Raw genomic sequence first — 25,112 nt, forward strand, 5'->3', positions numbered from 1 at the left:
AAAGGAACAAAGTAAACTGAAACCCTAACAGAGCAATCCTATACATGTCTGCTCAGAAGTAAGTTCCATTGAGTTTAATGGTGCTTACTCCCAGGTAAGTGTGCATAGGATTGCAGCATTTAAAAACTCAAAACAGCCAGCTGAAATACTTCATTTTGGGGCTTGTCTCTTTGTTGATTTTAACTCTTACACCAAAATCTATTTGCATGTCTTTTTTTAAAAAAAGAAATGGTGTAAAGAGCACTCCAAGTTCTAATATCTAACCGGTGTATTGCATATTTAAGCAAACTTTTTAATATTGTTGTATTTTGGAATTCCCGCTTGTTTTAATGATCTGAGCTGTTATGCATTTAGCTTATTTTTTTCTTCCATTATTTGTAAGTCCCTAAATAGGCCATTATATTTCCCTTCAGGCTAGAGATGAAGATGGACATGGTGAAAATTTCCCCCAGCAGCACTATGCTAAGGAAACTCCAAGACTTGCCTTCAAGAATAACTGCGAACTACTTGTAAGAATAACATACTTACAACAAGTCTAGATTGTTACTTTAGCACAGTGAAAACAGTTTTTGAAAAGCTTTTGTTCATGATTATATAACATAATGAAATATTACAGTTTTTTTAATAAAAAATAACCTGTGCCAATTGCAAATGCTAACTCTGATATAATTGAACAATTCTGAGCTCTCAACTTGCTTGCAATTTTTTTATCATTTATTATAGAATCTGAATGGCCTTGTAATAGGAAGTTAGTGGAATCTTAAGCATGCTTACACAGAAGTAAATCCCACTGAGTTCAATGAAGCTTACTCCCCAGCAAAAGTGCTTACAAAATTGCAAACACAGCCATACAAAGTATCCCACTAGAAGTCATTTGAGGAATCGCAAGTAAAGCACATGTTAGAAAAAAGAGGGAGGGAGGGAGGGAGGGAGAGAGGGAAGGAGAGGGAGAGAGGGAGAGGGAGAGGGGGAGAGAGAGAGAGAGAGAGAGAGAGAGAGAGAGAGAGAGAGAGAGAGAGATGATACTTATATGAGAAAATCACTTGCCCTTCCCCAACTCTCCCTTTTTACATTTTAGCGGTTTTATTGTTTTCAGACAACATTAAAAGCAAAACACAACAAAACACCACAGCAGCACTGACATGCAGTACTCCCTTTAGAATTCAACTATTTCTCTAGTTTATTGAAAAATACACTGAGACACTTTCTCTTGTTCTCTTTGGCGAGGAATGAGTGAAATCCAGCAAAGCACTGACAAGGAGTCTGGAATGTTTACAAGACATAGGAGAGATTATATCAGCTGTGAACAGATATCTGTTCCAAGGCAGGGTTAATTTGCTGCTCATTTTAGCAATTGTAACTAGGCAAAATTAACAGCAAATAGGAATGGCCATTATATTTCTGTTCAGTAAAGATCCTAATAGTTTTGATTTGAAAGTAAAATGAGCAATTCAAGCACTAAGTATTTCCTCTTCTGTTTACTAAAGCAAATAGAAAATGTAATTCAGGGAGGTTTAAAATCCTGATGAGTATATGGCTGCTACTTCCCTTTTGTTTTTGTTTCTTCTCCATTGTATTTAAGTAAAATAGGAAATATTTTCATTTGTGTGTGTGCAATGTCCAAACAAATTAAGTCTATAGCTATATTTTAAAAGGGACATTGTTTTATTTTACAGTAAGTAAAGAAAATGGAGCATCAGGAAAGATGGCATTTCACTGAGATTTTTAGATGAAATTCTATAAGGAATTCAAAATTTCCCCATGAGATTTTGTGGTCATCTTAATTGTTTAAAAATTTAGGCTTAGATGCTGTGCTGAGGCTGAGCAGATAGAGCAAGAAACAAAGTAATAATAATAATAATAATAATAATAATAATAATAATGTATTTATATAATTCTTTTCCTATGTGCTCAAACCACTTGACATACATTATTCTCAGTAATCCTCATAACAACCTTGTAAGGCAGGCCAGTTTTATTATCCCCATGTTATAGGGAATTGACTAAGGCTGAGAAATGGTGACTGGTCTAGTTCCATCCAGTGACCTCATAGCTGAGTTTTACACCGTGGACATCTCGGTCAGCTGCAATCTAACACACTTAGTAGGGGACTAGCAGTGCTATCCTATACATGTCTACTCAGAACTAAGTCCTATTGAGTTTAGTGGGGCTTATTTCCAGGGGAGTGGCTATAGGACTATAGCCTATGAACTTCTGGTTGCAGTGGGATATACTTGTGAACAAACATGCATAAGATTGCACTGTTCTTCCTGTTACTTTTGTGTTCCCCTAACTGGTCAGTTAGACAATACGGGGCTTCTCAGGTCACAAAAGCTACAAGAGGTGTCCCAGAAACACAGATTAGTCGTATTTCAGAGACATACTGCTCACATCACCAGCCTTCATGTACTATGTCTGAGTCTTTGTAAAATAGCTCAGATTAGTAGTCCCATATCCATAGTGTTGCTCCTGGAATGATCCAAGGGTGTACGGTATATGTTTGAAATTGTTTCATTAAAATCAACTGTCAGTGTAGCTTGCTGACAGGCAATTTCATGGATAACAGCTGTTTAGGAATCTAGTCTTAGTTCATTCACACATAATTCAAAATGTAATTGCTTGTAGCTGAGAATGTGAGTTGCCTCCATTAAAACATATTGAGTCTGCCATAGTGTCACATAACATTAAAACTTTGTCTTAGGGTTTGTTTTACACATACAGTTAATCACTGGGTGTTGTAGTCATTGAGTAGTAACCACAAATGTGTGGAGTAAACCTTCACAGAATTCTCTATGATCAAATTTTATGAATGACTCATGCCAGTGAAATGCTTTTATATCATCAAGGGAATTGTTTTAAGCATCAGGCCATGAATACAGGTGTAATGTCAGAAGTCACTTTATGCTGTTGTCAGATTATGCCTCTTTGCCATTCTACTTAAATCAGATTATTATTTTGTATAGCTTCGCTGAAGTTTAAATATTTATAAAGGATATGTCTGGGTCTCTGGATCTATTCCCATTTAAATCAGTGGAAGGCTTGTGTTGATTTCAGTGTGAGCCAAGGCATCTTCAAACAGATTACAAAATTATTTTCCTTTCATGTCAGTTTAAAGTTACATCAGCAGTGTCTGAGCCCAAAACCCTAATATAGCCCATACTGTCTCTGAAGTCAACAGAGCATACACTATGAAGGACCACATGTACAAAGAAATGCAGAACTGGACCCAACAGACCCAATGCTTAAGTCAGTTGACGTACCTGAGTCTTAAAGTACAATATGCTGACGACCTGGTTTGCACATAGTTCCATACCATGGTTTAGTGATACACTGATGAGCTTGAATGAGCCTGAGTTAAGTGTTCGGCTTGTGTGCTCCCGCCCCCCTCCCCTTCTCCCACTTGGCCAGGAAAAGTCTTTCTGCAAAGTTTAGTTTCTGGCTTAGTAGCATGTTCGATGCAAGGATGCTGGTTTAACAAGCCAGCTTCACAATTCATTGTTTGAAGATTGCTTGTTATAAAACTTACCAGGATTCAATTTCATAAATAATTGCTTGTATGAATGCAAAGTGGTAAAAGTGAAATTAAGTCCTGCTGAAGTCCTCCCCCAAGACATATGAGAGGCAGAGAAGGGAGGGGGTGTGTACAAGCCTGACGCATCACTTGGGTTCATTTGGGCTCATCCGCATAGCGTTAAAATATGTTAGGGCTTGTGCACTTGTCCCATGCCTAGAAGGTACTGGTCTGGGTGGTTTTTTGCTTGCCCCACTCCTTTCCCAGGGAAAATCCACTCTTTAGTGCTAAATTGGAGCAAATGTCAATGTGGAGAAAACCCAGATTGCCATTTACTCAGACTGAGTGCTAAAGAACAGTTTTCCCTGTGGGGAAAGCATTGGAACAAGAAGTGTCTAGGGACGTTTTTGTTTGATGTTTTATCGTGTTTTTAATATTCTTTTGTGAGCCGCCCAGAGTGGCTGGGGAAACCCAGCCAGCTGGGCGGGGTATAAAAAACAAATTATTATTATTATTAGTGTGGATAGGCCCATAGTGTTATGTGAATGAAACCAATGAGTCAAATGTCACCAGGGTTAAACATTATTATAAAGAATAGCAGAATCAGTTCATCTGAATAAGTAATTATTAAAAGCTGTTTTTCATTTTCATTTTTGCCTTTCTAGAGATATTTTAAAAGTTTTGGAAGGTGTTCACTTGTAGTTAATGTGTGTGTGGGGGGGGGGAATTTTTCACTGTTGCTCCTTCAATTAGCCTTTGGTGATATTGGAATGCTGGTGCTAGGATCCAGCTCTAGTTATGCATTGAAAAGGTATTCCTGCATGACTGCTTGCACCAAATATGAATTGGAACAGGCTTCCTCAACCTCAGCCCTCCCAACGCTTTTGGCCTACAACTCCCATGATCCCCAGCTAGCAGCACCAGTGGTCAGGGATGATGGGAACTGTAGTCTCAAAACATCTGGAGGGCCGAGGTTGAGGAAGCCTGAATTGGAATGTACATTTGAATGCACATCACATTGAATTCAGTGCAGTGGAAGTGAATGGTATCCACACACCGAGGTTGATGCTAATGTACATTTATTTGGCAGCGCATTGACTTGATACCTGTGGTTCCCGTTCCAGCAAGTGAGATGCATGGGGTTTTCAGAGCTTGATTAGAGCAGTTGCTGTTATTTATTATAGAAAAACGGTATTTTACTTATATTGCAGACATTTCTGTTCCCGTTTACAGTTTGGCTGCTCATAAGTTAAATTTAGTTAGCACAAAGATAGAGTTGATAGGGGAAAATCTGTCTCCTAACTGCTTTCTGTAGCTTTGTATCTTGTATTCTCCTTCTTCCCTCTATTTTTGGTTTTTTTGGACAAGTAGTTTAAAAGTAAAGGGGGGAGGGAGGGAGCAGGAATGACTGTGTCCCTGAGGAAAAGCTTAGCCAGCCATTAATGGTGGGAGACAGATGGTGATTCTTTTACAAAGCAGCAAAAAAGTGTGAGGCTTTAAATGAAGGATAAATTGAAACTTGTTTATTCTTATGAGACTTGGGAAATCCTTGGGGTTCTTTTAGTACAATGCAGAGTCAGTTTTATAATAGTCTGTCAGAGGAAATGGGAAGCTTAGGCTCAAAAGTGCTTTCTTAGCTTTAGGGTTCAGATGCCATTTTCCAGTATGGATTGCTGCAGCCAGTGCAGTCTCTTTAGTTTGGGAAATGCTTCTGCTCTGAGGGTGCTGCCAGGATGGATTGAGGGGATGAAGCACTGATGGAAGTTGTTTGCTAGCAAACTCCCAGAAGAACTGGAGTACATTGTTAGAATGTTAATATCCTGGGTCACAGACATGCATTGAAAAGCCTTAACTCCTAAGTGCTTGGGTAGATTTCTAAGCCAAATAACCGTACTCTGTTATGAACCATGTGCTTCTCTGCAATGCTTGTATCTCTGAGCAGAATATATATTTGGTGTGTTAGGCAGAACTTCACAACTTTCAAAAGAAAAACAGATAGCTGACGAATTGGGGGAAAGAATAAGCTGCTGTTGAACAAATTCCCTCCATGCATATGGCAGGTCTATTCATTAGTAAAACCGTGACAATTACAGTTTTGGCTGGTGAAAACATCCACAAAGAAATTCCACTATGGAGTTATGAGCCTACTTTAAAGTATTGATTTCCCACTATAAATCCAAAATGTGCTATAACATTTAATAGAGAGCATAGGAAACCAGATACTAAACTTGGTGGTTAAGATGCTTGAATTAGTGAGGATGCGGAGTTTTCCTTGTGTATAACCAGTGAATTCAGCCATTTGTAAAATTAGGTTTCCTGAAGATTAGTATAATAAAAATAGGAAACTAGTACAGAATACAATTATCTTATAGCAAAAAGCAGGCCAATTTAGTTGCTTTGATAGCATTGAGAATTTAGTTTTGTTTGTATCTCTTTCTATTTATGTATCTATCTAGAACGTTAGAATTTTCATGAGATATAGATAATTTGCTCTTTGTTTTCAGGTAAAGAAAGCATAGTCCTTTGGAAGCTGATAATGGCACACTAATACTATGGAACAGTGATGCCACTGTTGGTTGTCAGGAAACAGAGAGGATTAAACACTGTAAGAAAAAGGGTGGACATAATGAAAAGATTAGTGAAAAGGCTACAATTCCTGCTCTGAGAAGCCCAGATTCCTGAGCCATTGCCTGAGAAATTGCAACCTCTCCAGCTTGTGTTAAATCAGAGCTTCTGTTGGGATACCCTGCTATGAATTTACAAAGGAAAGGTCTATCTTGCTTAGAATTGCTACCCAGAATATTAAATAGAGCATCTGGGTTCCGCCCGCTGCTGTTTGAGCTAGTAAAATAGCAGATGTGAAATTCTTGGTTTTTCTTTCAATTCATTTGTTCATAAAGATAAAACAAGCATTGCATACAGATCAAGCCACTACATAATTACCTAGGTAACAGCAGAAAATGCTTTATTTTTAATATTATGCCTTTTAAAGAAGGTTTATGAGGAAGAAGGAGAGGAATTTATGGGTGATATTCCACTAACATATTCCATCAGTGCAAGGGTTTCTACTTGTGCAGCAATTCGTCCTGCCTTCTCCTTTCACATGCACCCCAATATTCTCCAATGGGTTACAGGAACACCTAGAACAGATTTGTGCAGCTCGTGGTGGGAGGAAAGGGGAAAGAGCATTACATGGTGCAAACAGAAATCCTTGCACTTACAGAATGATTGCCTTAGTGCTACACTGGATTCTACCCATTGTGTGTGCGTGTGCACATACATGCATACACACACACACACTGATATAGAACTTGGCCTGTAAATATGAGGGTTCAGGTTCAATCTCTGGTTAAAAATTCTCAGAGCATCAAGGCTGGGAGGTATTTTGCCTGACGCCCTGGCAAAATAGGCCTGCTAATGTCATGCAGGTCATTCATCATTTCTGTCATTTATCAAATGGAATGATATGAAAGTTGCAAGGATCCATGACAAGAAATGGCAAAGGGTATTGGTTAAAATGTGGTTGTAACAGGTGAGCACATCATTTCTTGATGCCAGTAGGTACATTTCATTGCTGTCTCTTGACACCCTTCTCTTTTTATAAAACTTACCAATAAATATAATCTTCACCTGTTCTACTGCGTCTCGCTCCCCGATATCCCCATGTTAGTCATTATTTCTCATATTCTCAGGCTTCCTTCACCTACCTGTCCCAGCACCATAATTTCTACATGTGAGAATATCTATATATACATTTGCACACATAGGCGCTCACTAAAGATTTGGTTATTTTCAGTGAATTTCCTATGGGGAAAATTATACATCATGTGCCTGATCCTTCATTCAATTTCTTGGTTTTGCTTTTTAAGAAGAGTGGTTGTGTGGGAGAGAGATGCTATGCACTAAATTGGAGCATCAATGCAAAGGGAAGAGATTTTAAGTCTTTTTCTCCCAATGTTTCCCAACTCATATCACTTTCTCAAAGCTGCTTATTAGTTCTGCAGTATGGGAAAAATATACAAACCCATTTCCCCCCTCACCACCATGAAGAAGCTTCAGGGAGAATGAGTTATGTTATGAAAATAGAAAAAGGAAAAGAAGGCCCAATTCTTTACATGTAATGAACAGGCTTACATACTAGAAGCCCTAAAATGTGTGCAGAAGTCTTATAATATTGGCAGCATAATTTGGGGACAAGGCTGCCCATGAGGGGTACAAGTCTCTCTCTCTCTCTCTCTCTCTCTCTCTCTCTCTCTCTCTCTCCCTCTCTCCCTCCCCCCTCCCTCCCTCTCTCTTACTCTCTCTCTCTCTGTGTGTATGTATGTGCTGATAAAGGCTTCAAAAAGTCTATTCTGATCCTCATCCTCATCTATTGTCCTGTGCCATGATCACCATAGTTAACATAACAGCACCAATTTTATTTTCTGCAGTGGAATTACAGTCTCCATCTAGTAACATGAAGTAACTGCACACTTTTTAATGGGTCTCTGACCGTGTAATTAACAACTGATTGCACATATAACCACCAGTGCCAGATAAGGTGACACAGTGATGTGAACCATGTATATACCTCCTATTTGGGTATATGATTCCTGATGCAGAGGTGGTGGATCAAACCTTTCAAAACTGCACTGATTTTTTTGGTATCTTATAATTCCCAAGCAACGCTCCTAGCATGTGCACCATTTTGGGCAAAATTACATGTAAGTTGCATACAAGTGTAGTTCACAACGAAGCACCTGCAAAGTAGAATGCAAAGGGAACAATTTTGCCTTGTAAAAATAGCAGGGGTTTCTGAATGCTTCCTCTGCTTAGTGGCCTAATCACAGTAGTAGCTCCACTATCAATTTTTCAAGCTCATTCGTGGTTTCAAAGTTCATCTGGAGAAAAGTGGGAAGTGGGAGAGGACTGAGGTCTAAAAGCAGTGGGTGGAGGAAGCATTCAGAATTCCCCTCCCAGATTTAAATCACACACTTTCCAGGTGTTTGGTGGTGCTTTGAATGTGAAGACATGCTTTACCCACCATTGTCTATAGATCTGGTGACATAATGTACAAAAATTAGGGCTGCTTTAGAAGTTACAACTTTGGTTGTGTTTAGATTATCCCCTGTAACAAATCACAAACTTAATTTAAAAAAGACACATGTGTGAATGTTGCAAGTGATGTACACATGACTTTCAGGTACAATGCAGCTTCCTATGTTCCTAAAGGTGAAATGTAAGCTGTATCTATGAGGAAAAGGTTTTATAATGACTTAGAAAGGGTAGAGGTAAAGAAAAGCTCTTAGGGGAAGTTGATAAGCTTCGTGGGGCAGAACTTTCCTTTTAGGATATAGAACTAAGAAGACATAAGGTTATAGAGAAGCCAAAGTGAAGGGTAGTTAGCTGTTCTTTCAATGAAAGGTCAGGAAGTAAGTCAGCCTGAAACTGTTCATCCGCATCATGATCCAATAGGGATCCCTGCCCACAATGTTTGGAGGAGAATGCGCATGCCCATCTATCTTGCAGTGCAGGTGGTAGTACTCATCCCTCTCCACTGTTATGAGCACTGCATTCTGCACAACTGGATTGGGGCATTTGTTATCTTAAGACATGCCAACCCATTTCTGTAGGAATAATATCCATTTTGTGGCCACTGGCTAACAAAGACTCATGCATGTTTATGCATGCACTGAAATCACAGGATTTTAAAGGCACTTAAATGTCTATTTGATTGCGATAAATTAATAAGATCCCCCCCCCATTCAGACTGCAACTTTTTGGATTATTGTATTTCTGTGTAGAAGGAAGGCTTTTACATTTTATGCTCTACTAATTGCTTAAAAATTTAATGAATATCAGTTCTAATTTGATTGCTTTTTAGTACTTCATTTAAGTTATTAAAAAGTAGGAAGGACACATAATGAACAGTGGAAGCTTTGGCCTAGCATCTGCCTATATTCTCTTTTTATTTAATCAATTATAGTCCAGTGGTGTGTAATTATACATTAAGAAAGTTATTGGATATCACAGTATGATGGTCCCAGGGGGCTCATTAATATACTAATATAATACACCTGTAATGACCTGTTCTCAGATCTGCAAATTTCTCTCTTCCTTCCTCTGCTAAATGAAGATGAGAGCAGTAACCATTAAGTTTGAATCACCTGTAACAGTTAATGAGAGAGGAGAAAGGTGTCTCTGGCATCATATGTAATGAATCTGGCCTTTCGGTACTGAATGTTAAAAGAGAGCCGGATCTAAATGGACCTGTATCTGCATTTCTGAAAAGTAAGCAGTGTATGTCTGAGGGGAGCCAAGGGCAGCCTCAACTGAGCATACATGCTCCTTCTTCCTTGGCTCTTCTTCATTCTGTCTCCAAAATGAGAGAAACAGACAAGTAGGAAAACCTTGTCAAATCGCATCCAGACACTATTTGCTTGGCTTGGTTCAAATCAAACCAAACTCTGGAACTGATCCCTGTACAATGGCTCTGAGTGTTTGCATAGCAACTAAGCTGTGTTTTGTTGAAGCGACTTTTTATTATTAAAAAAAAATGCTAGAAAGAGCAAAATGACACAAAGGCTTTCCTTGTAGTCAATAATAGGTTCAATTGTGCTCTCTTATTAATTCATAATGAATGAAACCAAGTAAAGACTTAATTCACCTTATCAGTTCTATTGGATTTTATATAGGTGATCCAGAGGAATAATAAGCTAGAAATTGCCCTGTGTGGCTGGCATTTTTATGGCTGCAGGAGACAACCAAAGTCAGTATTTTCAAAGCTCTTCCCCCCAACCCCACCCTAAAAAGTTATTTTGATGTATCAGAGTGCACCTCAGAAATAAAAAATCCCTCTTGTTGTCTCCCAAAGTAAAGGCTTTGATTTACCGACCAGATCCGTGAGGAATGCTAAAGTGGCAGAAGCGGGTGGAGGCTGATAAATCATACACTGATGTAACTAGATGAAGCACCTTGCTTGGGGGGAAAGAAGCCATGCTGCAGTCATATTTCTCAGATGGTTACATACACTCTCAACTTCTTGGCCTCAACAGCAAAGTATAGGAGGCAATAAATAACACTGCACCCTTGTGCTTGGGAGAGATCATTGGAAGGCACAGCTGTTTTCAACCACTGCCTCAATTCTGCTCACACAACCCAACCCTCTGATACCAAGCTGCTACTCTATCCCCCATCCCACAAGGGATTGAAACTCACTGTGGCAGGACAGGGTTGCAGTCAGTGCAGAGTTCCAATGAAGACCTTAGAGGTCTAGTTGTCATGTGAAGCCTATCCAGCCATGTAGCTGTTGACATCATTTAATCTCTTTTTTAGTTTACTGCTGATTTTAATTATCTTTAAAGTTTTTAATTATTTGTTTTAAACCTTCTTGTTGGTAATTCTAGTATTTCTTGTATACTGTGTAGAGGTTTGTTGGTTTGTTTGTTTTACTGAATTTATATACTGCCGTATACCCAGAGGTCTCAGGGCAGTTCACAGAATAAAATCAAAATATAAAACTACAAAATACATAATAAAAATAAAAACAACCCAATAACCCCCCACCGCCCCCCCCCCATTTTAAAAGGGCATAGGAAGTAAATCGGATCAACCAAAGACCTGGTTAAAAAGGAATGTTTTGGCCTGGCGCCTAAAGGTGTATAATGAAGGCACCAAGCTAACTTCCTTGGGGAGAGCATTCCACAGATGGGGAGCCACTGCAGAGGAGGCCCATTTCTCATGTTGCCACCCTCTGGACCTCTCGAGCAGGAGGCGCATGAAGAAGGGCCTCAGAAGATGATCTCAGGGTCTGGGTGGGTTCATATGGAAAGAGGCAGTCCTTGAGGTATTGTGGTCCTAAGCAGTTTAAGGCTTTATAGGTCAAAACTAGCACTTTGAATTGGGCCTGGAAACTTAATTGGTAGCTAGTACAGTCGGATCAGGATCGGTGTAACATGCTTAAACTGTCTTGATCCAGTGAGCAACCTGGCCACTGAATTCTGCAGTAGCTGAAGTTTCTGAACCCATCTTCAGAGGCAGCCTTATGTATAACGCATTGCAGTAAACTAACCTTGAGGTTAGACAACATTAGTTAGGCTATCCCTGTCCAGATAGGGGTGTAGCTGGGCCACCAGCTGAAGCAGATGGAAGGCACTCCAGGCCACTGAGGCCACCTGAGCCTCGAGTGACAGCAAAGGATCAAGTAGTACCCCAAGCTATGAACCTGCTCCTTCAGAGGCAGTGTAGCCCCATTGAGAGCAGACAATCTTCCACATAGGGAACCACCCACTAACAGTGCCTCAGTTTTATCTGGATTGAGTTTCAGTTTGTTGGCTCTCATCCAGTCCATTACTGAGGCAAGACACTAGTCCAGTACTTCCATTGCCTCACCTGCAGATGTAAAAGAGAAATAGAGCATACTGCTGACAACATACTCCAAACCTCTGGATAACACCATTCAGCAGTTTTATGTAGATGTTAAACAACATAGGGGATAGGAGGAAACTTGAAGGTTCCACAGGGCTGAAAAGCATTTCCCAAGCAAATCTGGGAACGACCATCCAAGTAGGACTGGAACCAACTGGGAGTAGGTGCCACCTACTCCCAGTTCAGACAGTCACTCTAGAAGGATACAATGGTCAGTGGTATCGAGAGCCACTGAGAGGTTGAAAAGAATTAACAGGGACATATTTCTCTTTGTCTCTCTCTCTCTCTCGACAGAGGTCATCATACAGAGCAGTTTCTGTGCCAAAACCAGGCCTAAACCCTGATTGAAATGGATCCAGAAAATCAGTTTCTTCCAAAAGCATCTGGATCTGGTCTGCGACCACTCACTCCAGAACCTTGCTCAGCAAAGGGGGATTAGCAACTGGCTGGTAGTTAGTTAGGTTAGTTAGGTTTTCTGAATCCAGGGAACGTTTCTTAAGGAGTGGTTTTACCACTGCCTCCTTCAAACAGGCAGGGACTGCCCCCTATCATAAAGAGGCACTGATCACCTCCCTGGCCCAGCCAACTATTCCCTCCCTGCTGGTTTTTATCAACCAAGAGGAGCAAGGGTCTAGAGCGCAAGTGGTCACCCTGACCGATTTGAGCACCTTGTCCATATTATTGAGCCTTACCGACTGAAACTCATCCAACACAACAGCACTAGACTGTGCTCGGGACACCCTATGAGATTAATCTGCTATAACAGCAGAGTCAAGGTCTTGGTGGATGCAAGTTGATGCAAATGCTTTGCAAACAAATCACAGTGAGCTACTGTTGGTTCTACCACTTCCTTTGGGCTAGCCTGTAAAAGGCCCCTAACAACCCGAAAAGCTCTGCCAGATGACATAATGTGGATGCAATGGAGGCGGCAAAGTATGCCTTCTTTGCTGCCTTAACAGCTACTAGGTAGGCTCACTAGGTAGGCTTAACAGCTACTAGGTAGGCTCACTAGAGGTCGATCAGGGCTTTGACAGGAGTGCTAGTCGTATCAGCTAGGAACCCCCCCAGAGCCGTTTGGAATCCCACTGGATCCATCAGCCTCCGAGGGTGGACCTTCCTAATAAGTCTGTGGAGGGGGAAAGGTGCTAAATCTCAACAGGAAGCAATCAAAGTTTTCTTAAAATAAAGCTGTATATAAATTTTGTTAAATAAATGAAATAGATTTTTCATAGGAAAATCATGCCTGAAAGTCTATCACAATATTTGAGGGTGTCAACAGCATTTTTTTTATTTAAAGGATGACACTGCTCACATGGACTTTTGGGAAAAAAAGCCTTTCAAACTGCCTCTTTACAAAAGCTAAGTAGTTAGGGCATAAAAGGAGTGACTTTTGCAGCTCAGCAGATGGTTAAAAGCTAAGAAGCAGTGGGAAGGCATGAACTGTAAATTATTGAAATGGAAGAAGATGTACAGTGGAGCACTTCAAGAATCTATGCTCAGACTTTTAAAAAAAAAATATTAATAACCTAGAAAACTTGTGAACCGTGTAGTTGCAAAATCTGCTGATGATATCAAGCTGTTGAAAGGTTATGCTTATATAGCAGCCCATAGAGTTGAGGATAAGGATCCCGGCTATTGTATGAGGGCACAACTTATCCCTTTACACAGGCATCCCAATCTGGACCCAGTAGTAAGCTAGTAGAGCAGACTGTCCTCATCACTGTGGCAATTGTGCTGCTTTTTGTGTAGCCCAGGTATCTTTAAGCAGTGGTCGATCTTGGGGTCTCAAATTTCAGCAATGCCCTGTGCGACATCAAAAATCAGCACACCTCCAAACCTCTTGCACTGCATTCTAAATCATAGTTGCGGTGTCTCCTATGGTGTTCCCGAGGTTCCACGTTGAGTGTGACTGAACCAGTTGTGCTCCCCTAAATCCGCCTCTGCTTTATGTTAAATACCTTAAAAACACACATTTCACAAGTATTAACTTGCCATGTCAGTGTATAGGAAGTGAGCATAAAACTCTAGTGTCCTTGTTATCCTCCTCTGCCTCACTTCCCATGCCAATTCCCTGCTGAACATCAGTTTGTTGAACTCTATGTATATAACCTGGAGGCTGTGTGATATTTCTTTCCACTCAGAAGTTCATTTCTGGTGAAAAACCCTGCAAAAGGTTATAAGTCTTCACATGGTCAGGTCTCCAGCGGGGCATTAAACCATGTGTTGTACAAGACTTCTCATTTTATTTTGGGGAATAAACATAATTCTCCAAACAAGTGAGAAGAACAATAAAGCCTTCTGTTCTTTTCGAACAGAAGCAAGCAGGTGGTGAAAATCCCAGAATGAATGTTAATAAAATGCAGGTACAAGCACATTTTCATGCCTAGCATGTTGCAGCCATGATGGCAAAGGTGGCATACTTCTTTGCCAACATTTAAGATTAAGAACTGTGTTTTATTTTCAAGAAAAGATGTTTGTTTCACTACAAGTTTGTCTTTTAGTGTGGTGTGTGTGTGTGTGTGTGTGTGTGTGTGTGTATGTGTGTGTGTTGCAAGGGCAACCAAGCTGAAAAGAATGTGGTATTTGCAAATGTGTTGGCCCATTTTTGTTTCCTGGCTCAAACTTTACTGGTCCATAAGTTTATATTATATTCATGTCCGACCACACTCCTGAGCATCTTCAATGGATGAGGGTGATGTTCAATTTGTTATTTACTTATTTATTTATTTTCAGCCAAATTGGATATGGGAGTGCTGAAATGGCTGGACTAAATCAAGGTCTAGAATCAGGATCATATGCCCTGACAGCCAGCTCCTCAGTTCCACATTCAGTATGAAATTTTGGGGATTTGCCCTTTTAAGAGCAGTATAACTACTAGACAGTGTTGTATAGAAGGGAGTGCTTTCATTTTAGGAGCAAACAGAATGGGCATTGCTTTCCTACAGTGACGTTCTGCTCCTAAAGGAATAATGGCAGGAGTGAGAAATGAATGGAAGTTCATTTAATGGAGGATTGTACTGCATGAACTGCATTAACAAGGTTTTTGATAACCTGTGGATAATTACTCCACAGTCTGTATTCTGAGGGCTTGATACATTAAGGACCTACTCAGTTGGTCTTCTCATCCAATGATGTTTTCTGTGGAAATATATTGCATGGATGATAGAGGAACAGCAATTCTGTGGAGCTAGAGTTCCTAATCAATTGCTTTGCTTGTGCCATTCTGACATCCACATAGGGGATCCTGCCCTGAATGAATAACTTTACAGAAAAAAGAATGTTATTCAAATGGTCCCCAAGTTCTAGACCAGCCTTACCATTAGATATAGTGCCTCAGACAGAACTTGCTAAAGTGGTGAGGTGTTGAAGGATGGAGCTGTGTGTACTATGCAGCCTGCCCTGTGCCCTAAGTTTGCTTGTCTGCAGGTGTGGTGGAAGATTATGCCCCATGACTAGCGTTGAAATGAGATTCATCTACCATTCCAACCAATTTCTTTCTGTGGTACGGGCCATTTTGTCCTTTGTCTCAAGCAGAAGATTATCTTGGGTTGGCCCTTTGCGATGCTACCATTAGCAGTGGTGAAGCCACTTGACCACATGCCCTTCATGTGCTTCATTGGTATAGCTAGAAGATCTTTATGACACCATCATCATCATCATCATTTATTTATACCCTGCCCATCTGGCTGGGTTTCCCCAACAACTCTGAGCGGCTTCCAACAAAAGATTTAAAATACATTAAACCATCAGTCATTAAAAACTTCCCTAAACATGCATGTGGGGACACTCATCTCCTGAAAAGTGAAGCAATAGTGACATGTCAGGGAGCCAATGAGAGGACTTTTCCCATATCGTTTGAATCTTCTCATGTTACCAGAATAAGAACTGGAGGGTTGTACATGGTAGGGGCTCACATGCCCTTAAGGGACTCTAAAATGTCCTGCAGTACAAGACGATGACATATTCTTTATTAAAATAGTTGGCCGCATTTTGAAGTTTCTGAGAAATTGTATATATATATATATATATATATATATATATATATATATATATATAAAGACAAGGATGCCGTTCTATGGCTTTGTGGCATGTATTTCTCTGCCTGCCATTTCCCTGAAAGGAATTTCTGCAATGGGAAGGAACTGTAATTAGATGTAGTGTACTGTAGAGGAGGAGAGAAGGTAAATCCCCTTACTTGCAGATGCGGATGGGAAACAACCCAGAGACAATGAGACTATATTTAGCAAGCATAAAATTGCAAGCACTGATAGATGCCACGGGGCTGCTGTCACTAAAATTTGGCTACGAGCAACTTATTCATATTTAAACGTGTTACCTTTGCAAATGGAAATGGGCAAACCCTGTTTGCTTGCTTGCTTTGCTTAAGCTATACGGGCTCGTATCACAATCCTTATACTTCAGTGGTGGTATTTGATTCCAGACATTCGATTGCCTTCCTTGTTTAAGGCACCTGTAATATGACAGGCTTGCATTGTTACATCAGAAAAATTATGTTGGTTTCTCCCTTAAGAAATAAAAGATAACAGTAGTATTAAACATCTGCACCTCTGGAAATAGTTTTGAGTAATTTGTTCAGTAATTTATAATAAAAATATTTTTATTATTTATACCCTGCCCATCTGGCTGCGTTTTCCCAGCCACCCTGGGCAGCTTACAGCATATTTAAAAACATAATGAAACATCAAGCATTAGAAACATTCCAATACAGGGCTGCCGTCAGATGTCTTCTAAAAGTTGTGTATGTATGTGTTCGGGTAATTGTATGCAGTGTCACCAGTTATGTGTTCAGGTAACTGAACACATAAGTGGTGACACTGAATACAATAACAACATTAAAGAATTTACTTCTCTTAGATAAAAATAAGCCAAAATGATTAAAGTTGTCAATGTGGTAAAATGAAATGAGCACACTGAGCACATGGTTGGACAGAAACAAATTATTTGGGTGGGTGGGTGACTGATGTTATTACCCACAAATGGGTGGAACAGTTTCTTTATTATTTGCTCCTACCAGAATTATTGGCTTTCACAGTAGTCATCAGCACAGGTTGGGTAACTGAAATGCAGGGTCTCCTTTCTAGGAAAGCGAAAGAAACCAAAGCCTCCCTCATATGCAGAAGGAGACATGGGGCCACAGTGCTGGCCCCACCCTCAGTATTATGACCCCTATGATGTCCAGACATTGAGTGTGCACATCTGAAGAAGGGAAGCCTAAGTGTGTATACTTTGTGTACATAGGTTTCCTTTAGATGCTCATGTTCAATGCATGGATGTTGGGGGCATGGCCAAGGATAATTTAGATGCTGGGGGTGTAGCCACATTACATATCCATTTCCCCTTCTTCACATGGAGCTGACTTCATATATACAAAGTGAGAAGGGGGCTCAAGAGTAAAGCAACATCTTTACTCTGACACTGTAGGAATAACATTCTGTACACTGAAAACACTGCCATGTTCTTGCTCATCTGGCGAATGAAAGGGATTAGTTGCAGCAAATGTTAACTCAAACAAAAGCTGTCTGAAAGGACATCGAAGAAGAAATTTTAAGGGGGGCTTAATCCTTTTAAACAACAACTGACTATGCAGTCAAAAGTAGCATGTGGGAATAGAAGACACTGCCATCATGGCTTCTAATGAGCCCTTTACCTTGGCATAAAGGTTAAAGCAGCCGTTCAAAGAGAAACATATCTCAGACAAGTCGGCTGACCACAAGATGCCAGGCTCATAGGAACAATATTACGTTATATGGGCTCCCAAAAGAATAATAATAACATCATCATTATCTGAGCCCATTCATTTAATTAGCTATTGTTTTCTCCAACATTATTTTAAAGTATTTTATAACATACAACATAGTTACAAAGGTAAGTGTGTCAGAGAGTTGGTTTATTTATATGTAGATTTAAAACTAGCTTGTTTAATATTTTCCAGATTTTCCAAGGGAACCTATTTTACTGTAATGTCACACAGACTGGGAGCGCTTCCCCTAGACAACTCCAACAGACCACACAAATTAGTTTCAAAGAATCTTGGTGTAGTGATAACTTCTTCACCAGTGTGACATGGAGGCTTTTTCAATGATGGCACCAGTGTAAAGTAATGCACTCGCTGCTGAAATGCAGGAGGTTTCTTTTTTTTTTTTTATTAAATATTTATTGGCATTTTCCAGAAACACACAACAGACACAAACAAGAAATAAACAAAACAAAACAAAAAGAAACACAAAAATACATAATATTCAAAACTAAACAAAAAATAGAAAAAACACATAAAGTTTCTGATACTTATTATTCTTAACCTTATTTCTCAGACCTCCTCACACCTCCCCTTCTTGTATTCCAATTTAAATTGTCAGTTCAGCAAGTCCTTAACTTATTTCTTTACCTTAACTTAAACATTTGTTCTAACATACTATTGTTTTACTTTACTTCTTTTTTCCATTTCCTCAATTTATTTTTAACAGCCTTATTTTCAATTAATTTAAAAAGAAAAAAACCAATTTTACCCTATTAAGATCACACATCAATACTTATACCCCATTAATTATTCTTAAACCTTTTTCCTAAAGTCGACCAAAATTTCCCTTCCACGATTTACCCAATTTCCTTACCACTAACAAAATATAAAAAGCAAATTATCCTTATGTACCCTTTGGATTCCCAACCTCCACCCACCCTTTTCCCGGTTCCAGTCCCCAACCAATATCCATCAGTCTTTATGTTATTTATTTAGCCTGGAGATCTCACATCCGAGGCCCTTATATCTCTCTCAGTTCCTTTCTGCCGGTCTCTTTGATAGTCCTTGATGTTAAGCCCCAAGTCTCGGAGGGGCTCCGGCCCAACAGAATCCATGTTGCTTCCAGCCAGTCCTCCATACTTAAAAGCAAAGCCTATGGGGTGCTCCAACTCTTGTTTCAAATTTCTTTCAGATCCAGATGTCCCCAAAGCTCCAGCTTTCACCTTCAACAAATTTGTAATCCTCAGGTCTTCAGATCTCCTCCAAAGGGGATCTCTCCATTTTCCAGACTCCCATTCAGACCAGGCTTTCCACATCCAATTTTTATTGTCCTTTTTTATCATCATGTCAGGCCTCATATTGTAACTCTCCTTTAACTCCTGCAAATCTCCTGCTCCTCCTTCATTTTCTTCAAAAACAACATATTGCTCCATCATATCTACACTTTCAGTTTCATTTATTTGTTCAGTTGAATAGGCTTCCTGTTTCAAGTCCTTATCAGACTCAAAACTGTTGTTTACTGTCCAGTGTAGTAGTGATACCTTTGTAGACAAAGCATTGTATTCATCTTGCAAGTTTCCCAAGAGAACGAGTGCTCTGTCCAATTCTGCTTGGATTTTACATACTCCAGCCATTTTTGTGATGTAGTGTCCCTATTACCCCTCTAGGGGGATTTTAGTTCCTTAATGTTCCTTTCAGCTCAAAACCAAAAGTCCAGTTATTTTGTATCAGCCCTCCTTATTTTCAACAAGTTATACCAAGTAAACCAGCAAAAACAGCAGAAACAATGTTCTCTTTTTCCAGCTGACAACTAGCTGACTAACAGCTCACTTGACAGCTGTCAAAATCTTCAATGCAACAGGCTTTCTCATAGGACGTTCCCGGGTCTCGGGGGGGGGGGTGAAATTTCAGCTCCCAAAATTCTTTTTATCCTCCAGTAAATCTTCTTATAGTGTCAAAACCGTGAAGTCAGGATCTTTCATTGAAAAACAAGAAACAGATTCTCTCGACCTTAGCTGCCCAGTCCTTTGCTTTAAATTGTTTACAAAGAGGGGGGGGTGGACTTCCTTTTTAGCCCCTTCCCGCTCGTTCCAAATCCAAAATTAGAAATTTTTAAAGTTCCAATCTCCGTATTACTCACGGGTTTATATTTTAGAGTCCAATCGGTCTTGGAAGAAGTTGGCGCTCTCTGTCAATGGCTTGCGGCTTCACTCCGTAGGCGAGGGAGTACTCTCAGCACCACGCCTCACCCTGCCTCCGTTCCGAAGCCTTTAAAAAGGCTCCGTCGCGGATTGGGGGGGCGCAAATGGTGCCCGCCGAGTCTCTGTGTTCACAGGAATCCGCGCCTGTGATTTTAAGGGTCTCCGCTTCGCCGCAGCGGCCAGACCCAGACGCTACGGAGCCGATTCCCTCCGGAGCTCGGAGGGAATCCGCCATTAAACAATGGCACCAACCCGGAAGTCGAAATGCAGGAGGTTTCACCTATATTGGCATTCTGCCAGCTTTGAAGATACACCTGTTTGTGTAGGCATCTCCTTGATTTCTCCCCCCTGAATCTCCTCTTTTAATTACCATATTGTTTTAATGGGATTGCTTTATTGCATGTTTTAATTATGGATTTTTATATTTTGATGCTTCCATAATTCATTTTTGTACTTCTAAACTGCTTAAAACAGATTTGCACATCAAGTAATTAGTAAATAAATAACTTAATGTTGTTCCTGTAAGCCTGGCATCCAGAGCTTATTCAGCATGTCTCCAAGATCCCTGTAAATTTATATTTCCCCCAACCCACCCACATTCCCACTAGTCCTACCTTGATGTTGTTTACTGTTGTTCAGTAACATAACAGGTTGCTGTAGGCTATTTTTAGCCATAAATTTAATATGTTCCATTCTCACTGAGTATTCACTGTCCCCATTCAGCTCCCCCCCCGCCCCCACTTGGGGGAGGTTCAATTTTATTTTACTTTTGTACTTCTGTGAACTGTGGAGTTCCCTCAAGCCTGTTGGGATCTTCCTCTTGTGTGTGGATGACACCATTTTGGCTACAGAAGAATCCATGGTGGGACAATTATTTTCCTATTGGTATATATGATTTTCCTTAACCCTGTTAAAATACACACACACACACACACACACATTGCAGCAGAGGTGGATTTAGAGGAGCATGACCAGTTTGGTCACACTGGGCGCCAAGCCTCAACTGGCTATGTTGGCCGGGGCTGGTGACAGGGAGTCCTACCCCAAAATTCACCACTGATTACAGAAGACATTTAGAATGAGAACTATCCTCCTCCTCCTCTTCCTTCCCTGTATTTAATAGTATGTTGTCCAAGTTTTCTTAGTTGATTATACTATTTTGCTAAGCATAAAAAATGTCTCAAAGGAACAAGTCCTTGGTGTAAATTCCATTGAGTTAAATAGATTTATAAGACAGATGAATTTGTCCAAGTCTATTCTTTACACATCTTACAGAAAGGTCAACAGTAGCACACAGATAATATGAGCCTTTTTATGCAATATACTGGAAACTTTGCTTCAAGCATATTTGAAAACTGTTCCTTGTGAATATCGTGTGTATGTGTCAATTTGTATCTTATGGACTCTCTCGAGGTGTCAGGAAGGTTTTTTGCATTAATTAAATTTGTTACAAAAGCTCTGGTTACATGAGATGTTAACAGCTGTTCTCAAAATTATAAGCTACAGGAAGGGATATTATTGCAGAACTTCACCTGGCTTTAGTCCATTATTTTCAGCATTTGGCCCCTTGTTTTTCTGATTGTTTTTCCCCAATAGGGGAAGCTATTTCGGAACTTCCACATGTTTTATTAGGAGCAATTACATTCACATCAGGGTTGCATATCCAAAACTTTACACTGCCATTTTCAAATTCCTATGCTGATTATAAACCCTTGTAGCGAGAAACTTTTTCAACCTTCTTTTCAATCTGAGTAGTAAAAGTAGCACTTTAGCAAGAATATTATTCCACCTTCTTCTTGTTCCTCTGTCAAATTTCCTAATTTGCTTTCCATCCTAATACCTTTCACCTTCTTTCTTTTACTCCAAAGTTGGTTTTACTAACAGCACAAATGTATGTGTATTTACTTGGAAGTCCAATTGGTTTCAGCAGTTACTCGGGAGTAAGTCACATTGAACTCTGTAGAACTTTTTTTTTTTATTAATTAGGTTCGCTCTACATGGCTGCAATCCTTTGTGCTCCTACTTCAGAAATAAGCCCTACTGAATGCTGTAAGCATCAAATTCATTCTTAGCCCCAGAAACAATTTACAGGATTATATTTGCAATTCCCAAATATTATAAAACTAAAGTCTATTTGAAATAGAAACATAAATTTTATTTGGGTGGTATTCAGCTAAATTCTACTCGGAGTAGGTCCACTTAAATTAATGAACATGACTCAGATCTGTTAATTTCAATAGGTATTTTTTGAATAAAACTTAGTTGGTGGTCACCCTTGGTTTAGATATAATGTGTGGACTTTTTTCTTCTTCTTTATACTTTCTACAGACCATTCCATGACTGAACTTTGACTTACATAGTTCAAAGAACATGCAGTATATTATTCTGGCTGTACTCCTGCATACATGCAGACATTGAAATTTCAGTGGGGCTTATATGCACATAAATGTGTGCAAGATAGTTGCATTTTTGTTTTTTAAAAAGGGAAAGCAGGTCCTGTGATAAAGCATTATTTTACCCTCCCACGCTCTGTTATTCTATACTAGAAAGGAAGAAAGAAAATTACAGTCAATTAGAGTAAAAGTCATATTGACCTTTAGGACTCTTACTGTTGTCAAATAGTCGTAATACCACTTTCCCTTTTCTATGATGCATACTTCAGAGTGCTAATGTAGCATAATTATAATAATACTGCAAATGTAGGTGCCCACACACTCAATTTATCTAGATTTAATTATTATATTCCAAATAACAGGTATAAAACATATTAATTGGACTTTACCACCAACTTTACTGAATCCTGCCAAAATGATTTACATTCGTTGTTATGCATCAATCATTTAAAGTCTTCATTGCTAAACAATTACATTTTATAGTAAAATAGGTTTTGGAGCCTTGTTAGGAAGCTGACATTGAATTGACATAAGGGAGGAAAAAAACCAGTTTGTGTGGAATCATAACACAATTATATCGTATAAGCATATTCACTTTTTAAAATTAATTAACTGTTGCTGGCTTACACTAAACATTCCACTGCACCTCCTATTTAGGTGATTTGAACCACCTATTCTGACTTGTTTATTTGCTGTGATCCCAATCTAATTAGCCTTTTTACATGTGGGCAGCAGTAAGAGAAGATCCATGCTCCTTTGGATTGGGGCACAGCCTCTTCAAAGCGCCCAACTTTTTCAGATAAAAAACTGGGACATGCGTCTTCTGGGATGCGCTTCCAGGAGAGTCACATGACATGTGCCACAACATCAGGGCCAAGAGCACAGGGCAAGAGCACGGCATCCAAAATGGCCACTGCAATTTTGGGGGCAAGAGCTATGCCAGGGCTGGGGAACCTCAGGTCCAGGAGCCAAATTCTGAGCATTTCTTTCTGGCCATCAGATCTCTTTCATGGCTTGGCCCTCAAGCCACAGCACCTCTCCCATGCAATGCCTTTTTTCCTGGCCCTGCTCTGTGGCCACCTCAAGTCCTTTTGCCTGATTGGCAACTCTCTCTATTCTGCAGGTAGTCCAGTTTTGGATACATTAGAACTCAGTATCTAGGGGAAGGATCACAGCTCAGTAGCAGAACACATGCTTGTATGCAAAATATCCCAGGTTCAGTTCCAGGCACCTCCAGATAATTAATAATAATAATAATAATAATAATATCATCATCATCATCATCATCATCATCATCATCATCACCACCACCACCTAAATTTCAACACTACCTTTCACCCAAAGATCACAGGGCAGTTTGCAATATAAAAACACACAAATAAATACCACTATAGCAAACAAAAACAATAGATAGGGCTGGGAAAGTCACTTATTTGAAAACCTGGAAACAACTGCTAGTCAACATAAACAGTCACCAAGGTGGATCAATGGTCTTGCAACTTTTTAGGCTCCAGTTAAGGGCCAATTTATGTTGCAGGAAGCAATTAGAGGCAGTTTGCCAGAAAGAAAAGCTTCTAATTAAAGTTACAGATGTCCTTTGCTGAACAGGGCTTTTTTTTGAGTAAGCATGATAGAAGCATCTTGACCTTAGGGGCAAAAGTTGCAAGATTATACAGCACTATATTAAGTGCTATTCGAAACCCGCTTTTACAATTCTGCTTCCAGAAAAGCGATACCTCTACAACCTTACAGTGTTTCATGGAAGCAACTTGTGAAGAGCATTCCCTGAATCAGTCCATTGTGGCTTTCAGGCTTATTTTTTTAAAAAAATAAGCACAGAAATATAGAGGCATAGAGGAAATCAGCAGGGTCTCCATAGAGCATCCCCTGCCTAGGCAGTCTGGATAAACTTCCTGCTGGCTTTTTCTCCCATCAATTGACCACCACCTGCAATGTGAGTGGTTGACTGCTGACAACTGCTGCAGTCATGCCTACCCTCTTGAAAGGATACACTCCTCTGTTCTCTGGCAGCATTCAACATTGCATGAAAAACAGAAGAGACAGGACTTCCCCTTCCATTTCTCCCCATGCAGCTTCCTGTACTTCACAAAATTCACCATACAAAAAAGTTTTTAGGAGTTCACAAGAATTGCTGGGGAGAGGAGGAAACTGTTCCATCAATGTGCCCCGTACACAGATGGATGAAAACAGTTAAATTTCACCCTGTGTTTTGATGGTTGCATTTGCACCCATTGGGCATGGAGTTATAATTCAGTATTTTCTACAAAGGGGAAAGATATAGGTCTAGAGCAGGCATAAGCAAACTCGGCTCTCCAGATGTTTTTGAGACTACAATTCCCATCATCCCTGACAACTGGTCCTGTTAGCTAGGGATGATGGGAGTTGTAGTCCCAAAACATCTGGAGGGCCAAGTTTGCCTGTGCCTGGTCTAGAGATTAACATTCCCAACAACTCTGTGTCTGGGGAAGGAAAGAGTATTGATACTGTAAAGGAAGCAGGAAAATGTAATTGAATGTTGGGTGTTACTGGTGTAAACAGAGTAGCTGCATTGTCTCTCTTGTATGGTTGGGATATCAGTAGTGGAAGATCTCCTGTGTTTGGCAAGAAGCCAGGAGGATAAGCCTGGGTGTCCCAACCTGAATGAAATAGGATGGAAAGCTTTGTTGGCATTGTGGGTTGTTTCTTGGAGGGGAAGGAGTTTTTATTTTGACAGTTTTAGTACAGGTAAACCGCTTTGCTTTTTTTTTTTTTACAATCAAGCGGTGTATAAATTTTATGAAAGAAAGAAAGAAAGAAAGAAAGAAAGAAAGAAAGAAAGAAAG

At 39.9% G+C, this 25,112-nt stretch overlaps 1 protein-coding gene across 3 annotated transcripts in view; it reads left to right on the forward strand.

The window, feature by feature from the left end:
- SOBP (sine oculis binding protein homolog) overlaps window positions 1-25,112 on the forward strand; it is a 136,256-nt gene that overhangs the window by 75,993 nt on the left and 35,151 nt on the right. For 2 of the 3 annotated variants that reach the window (XM_053381571.1, XM_053381570.1), the window contains exon 5: window positions 414-509. The exons of the other annotated variant lie outside the window; for it this stretch is intronic. In XM_053381571.1, the coding sequence (XP_053237546.1) occupies window positions 414-509 (96 nt within the window). The remainder of the gene's footprint in view (window positions 1-413; window positions 510-25,112) is intronic. 3 annotated transcript variants of the gene reach the window in all.

Source organism: Podarcis raffonei, chromosome 3 (genome assembly GCF_027172205.1).
Source record: "Podarcis raffonei isolate rPodRaf1 chromosome 3, rPodRaf1.pri, whole genome shotgun sequence".
NCBI classification, from domain to species: domain Eukaryota; kingdom Metazoa; phylum Chordata; class Lepidosauria; order Squamata; family Lacertidae; genus Podarcis; species Podarcis raffonei.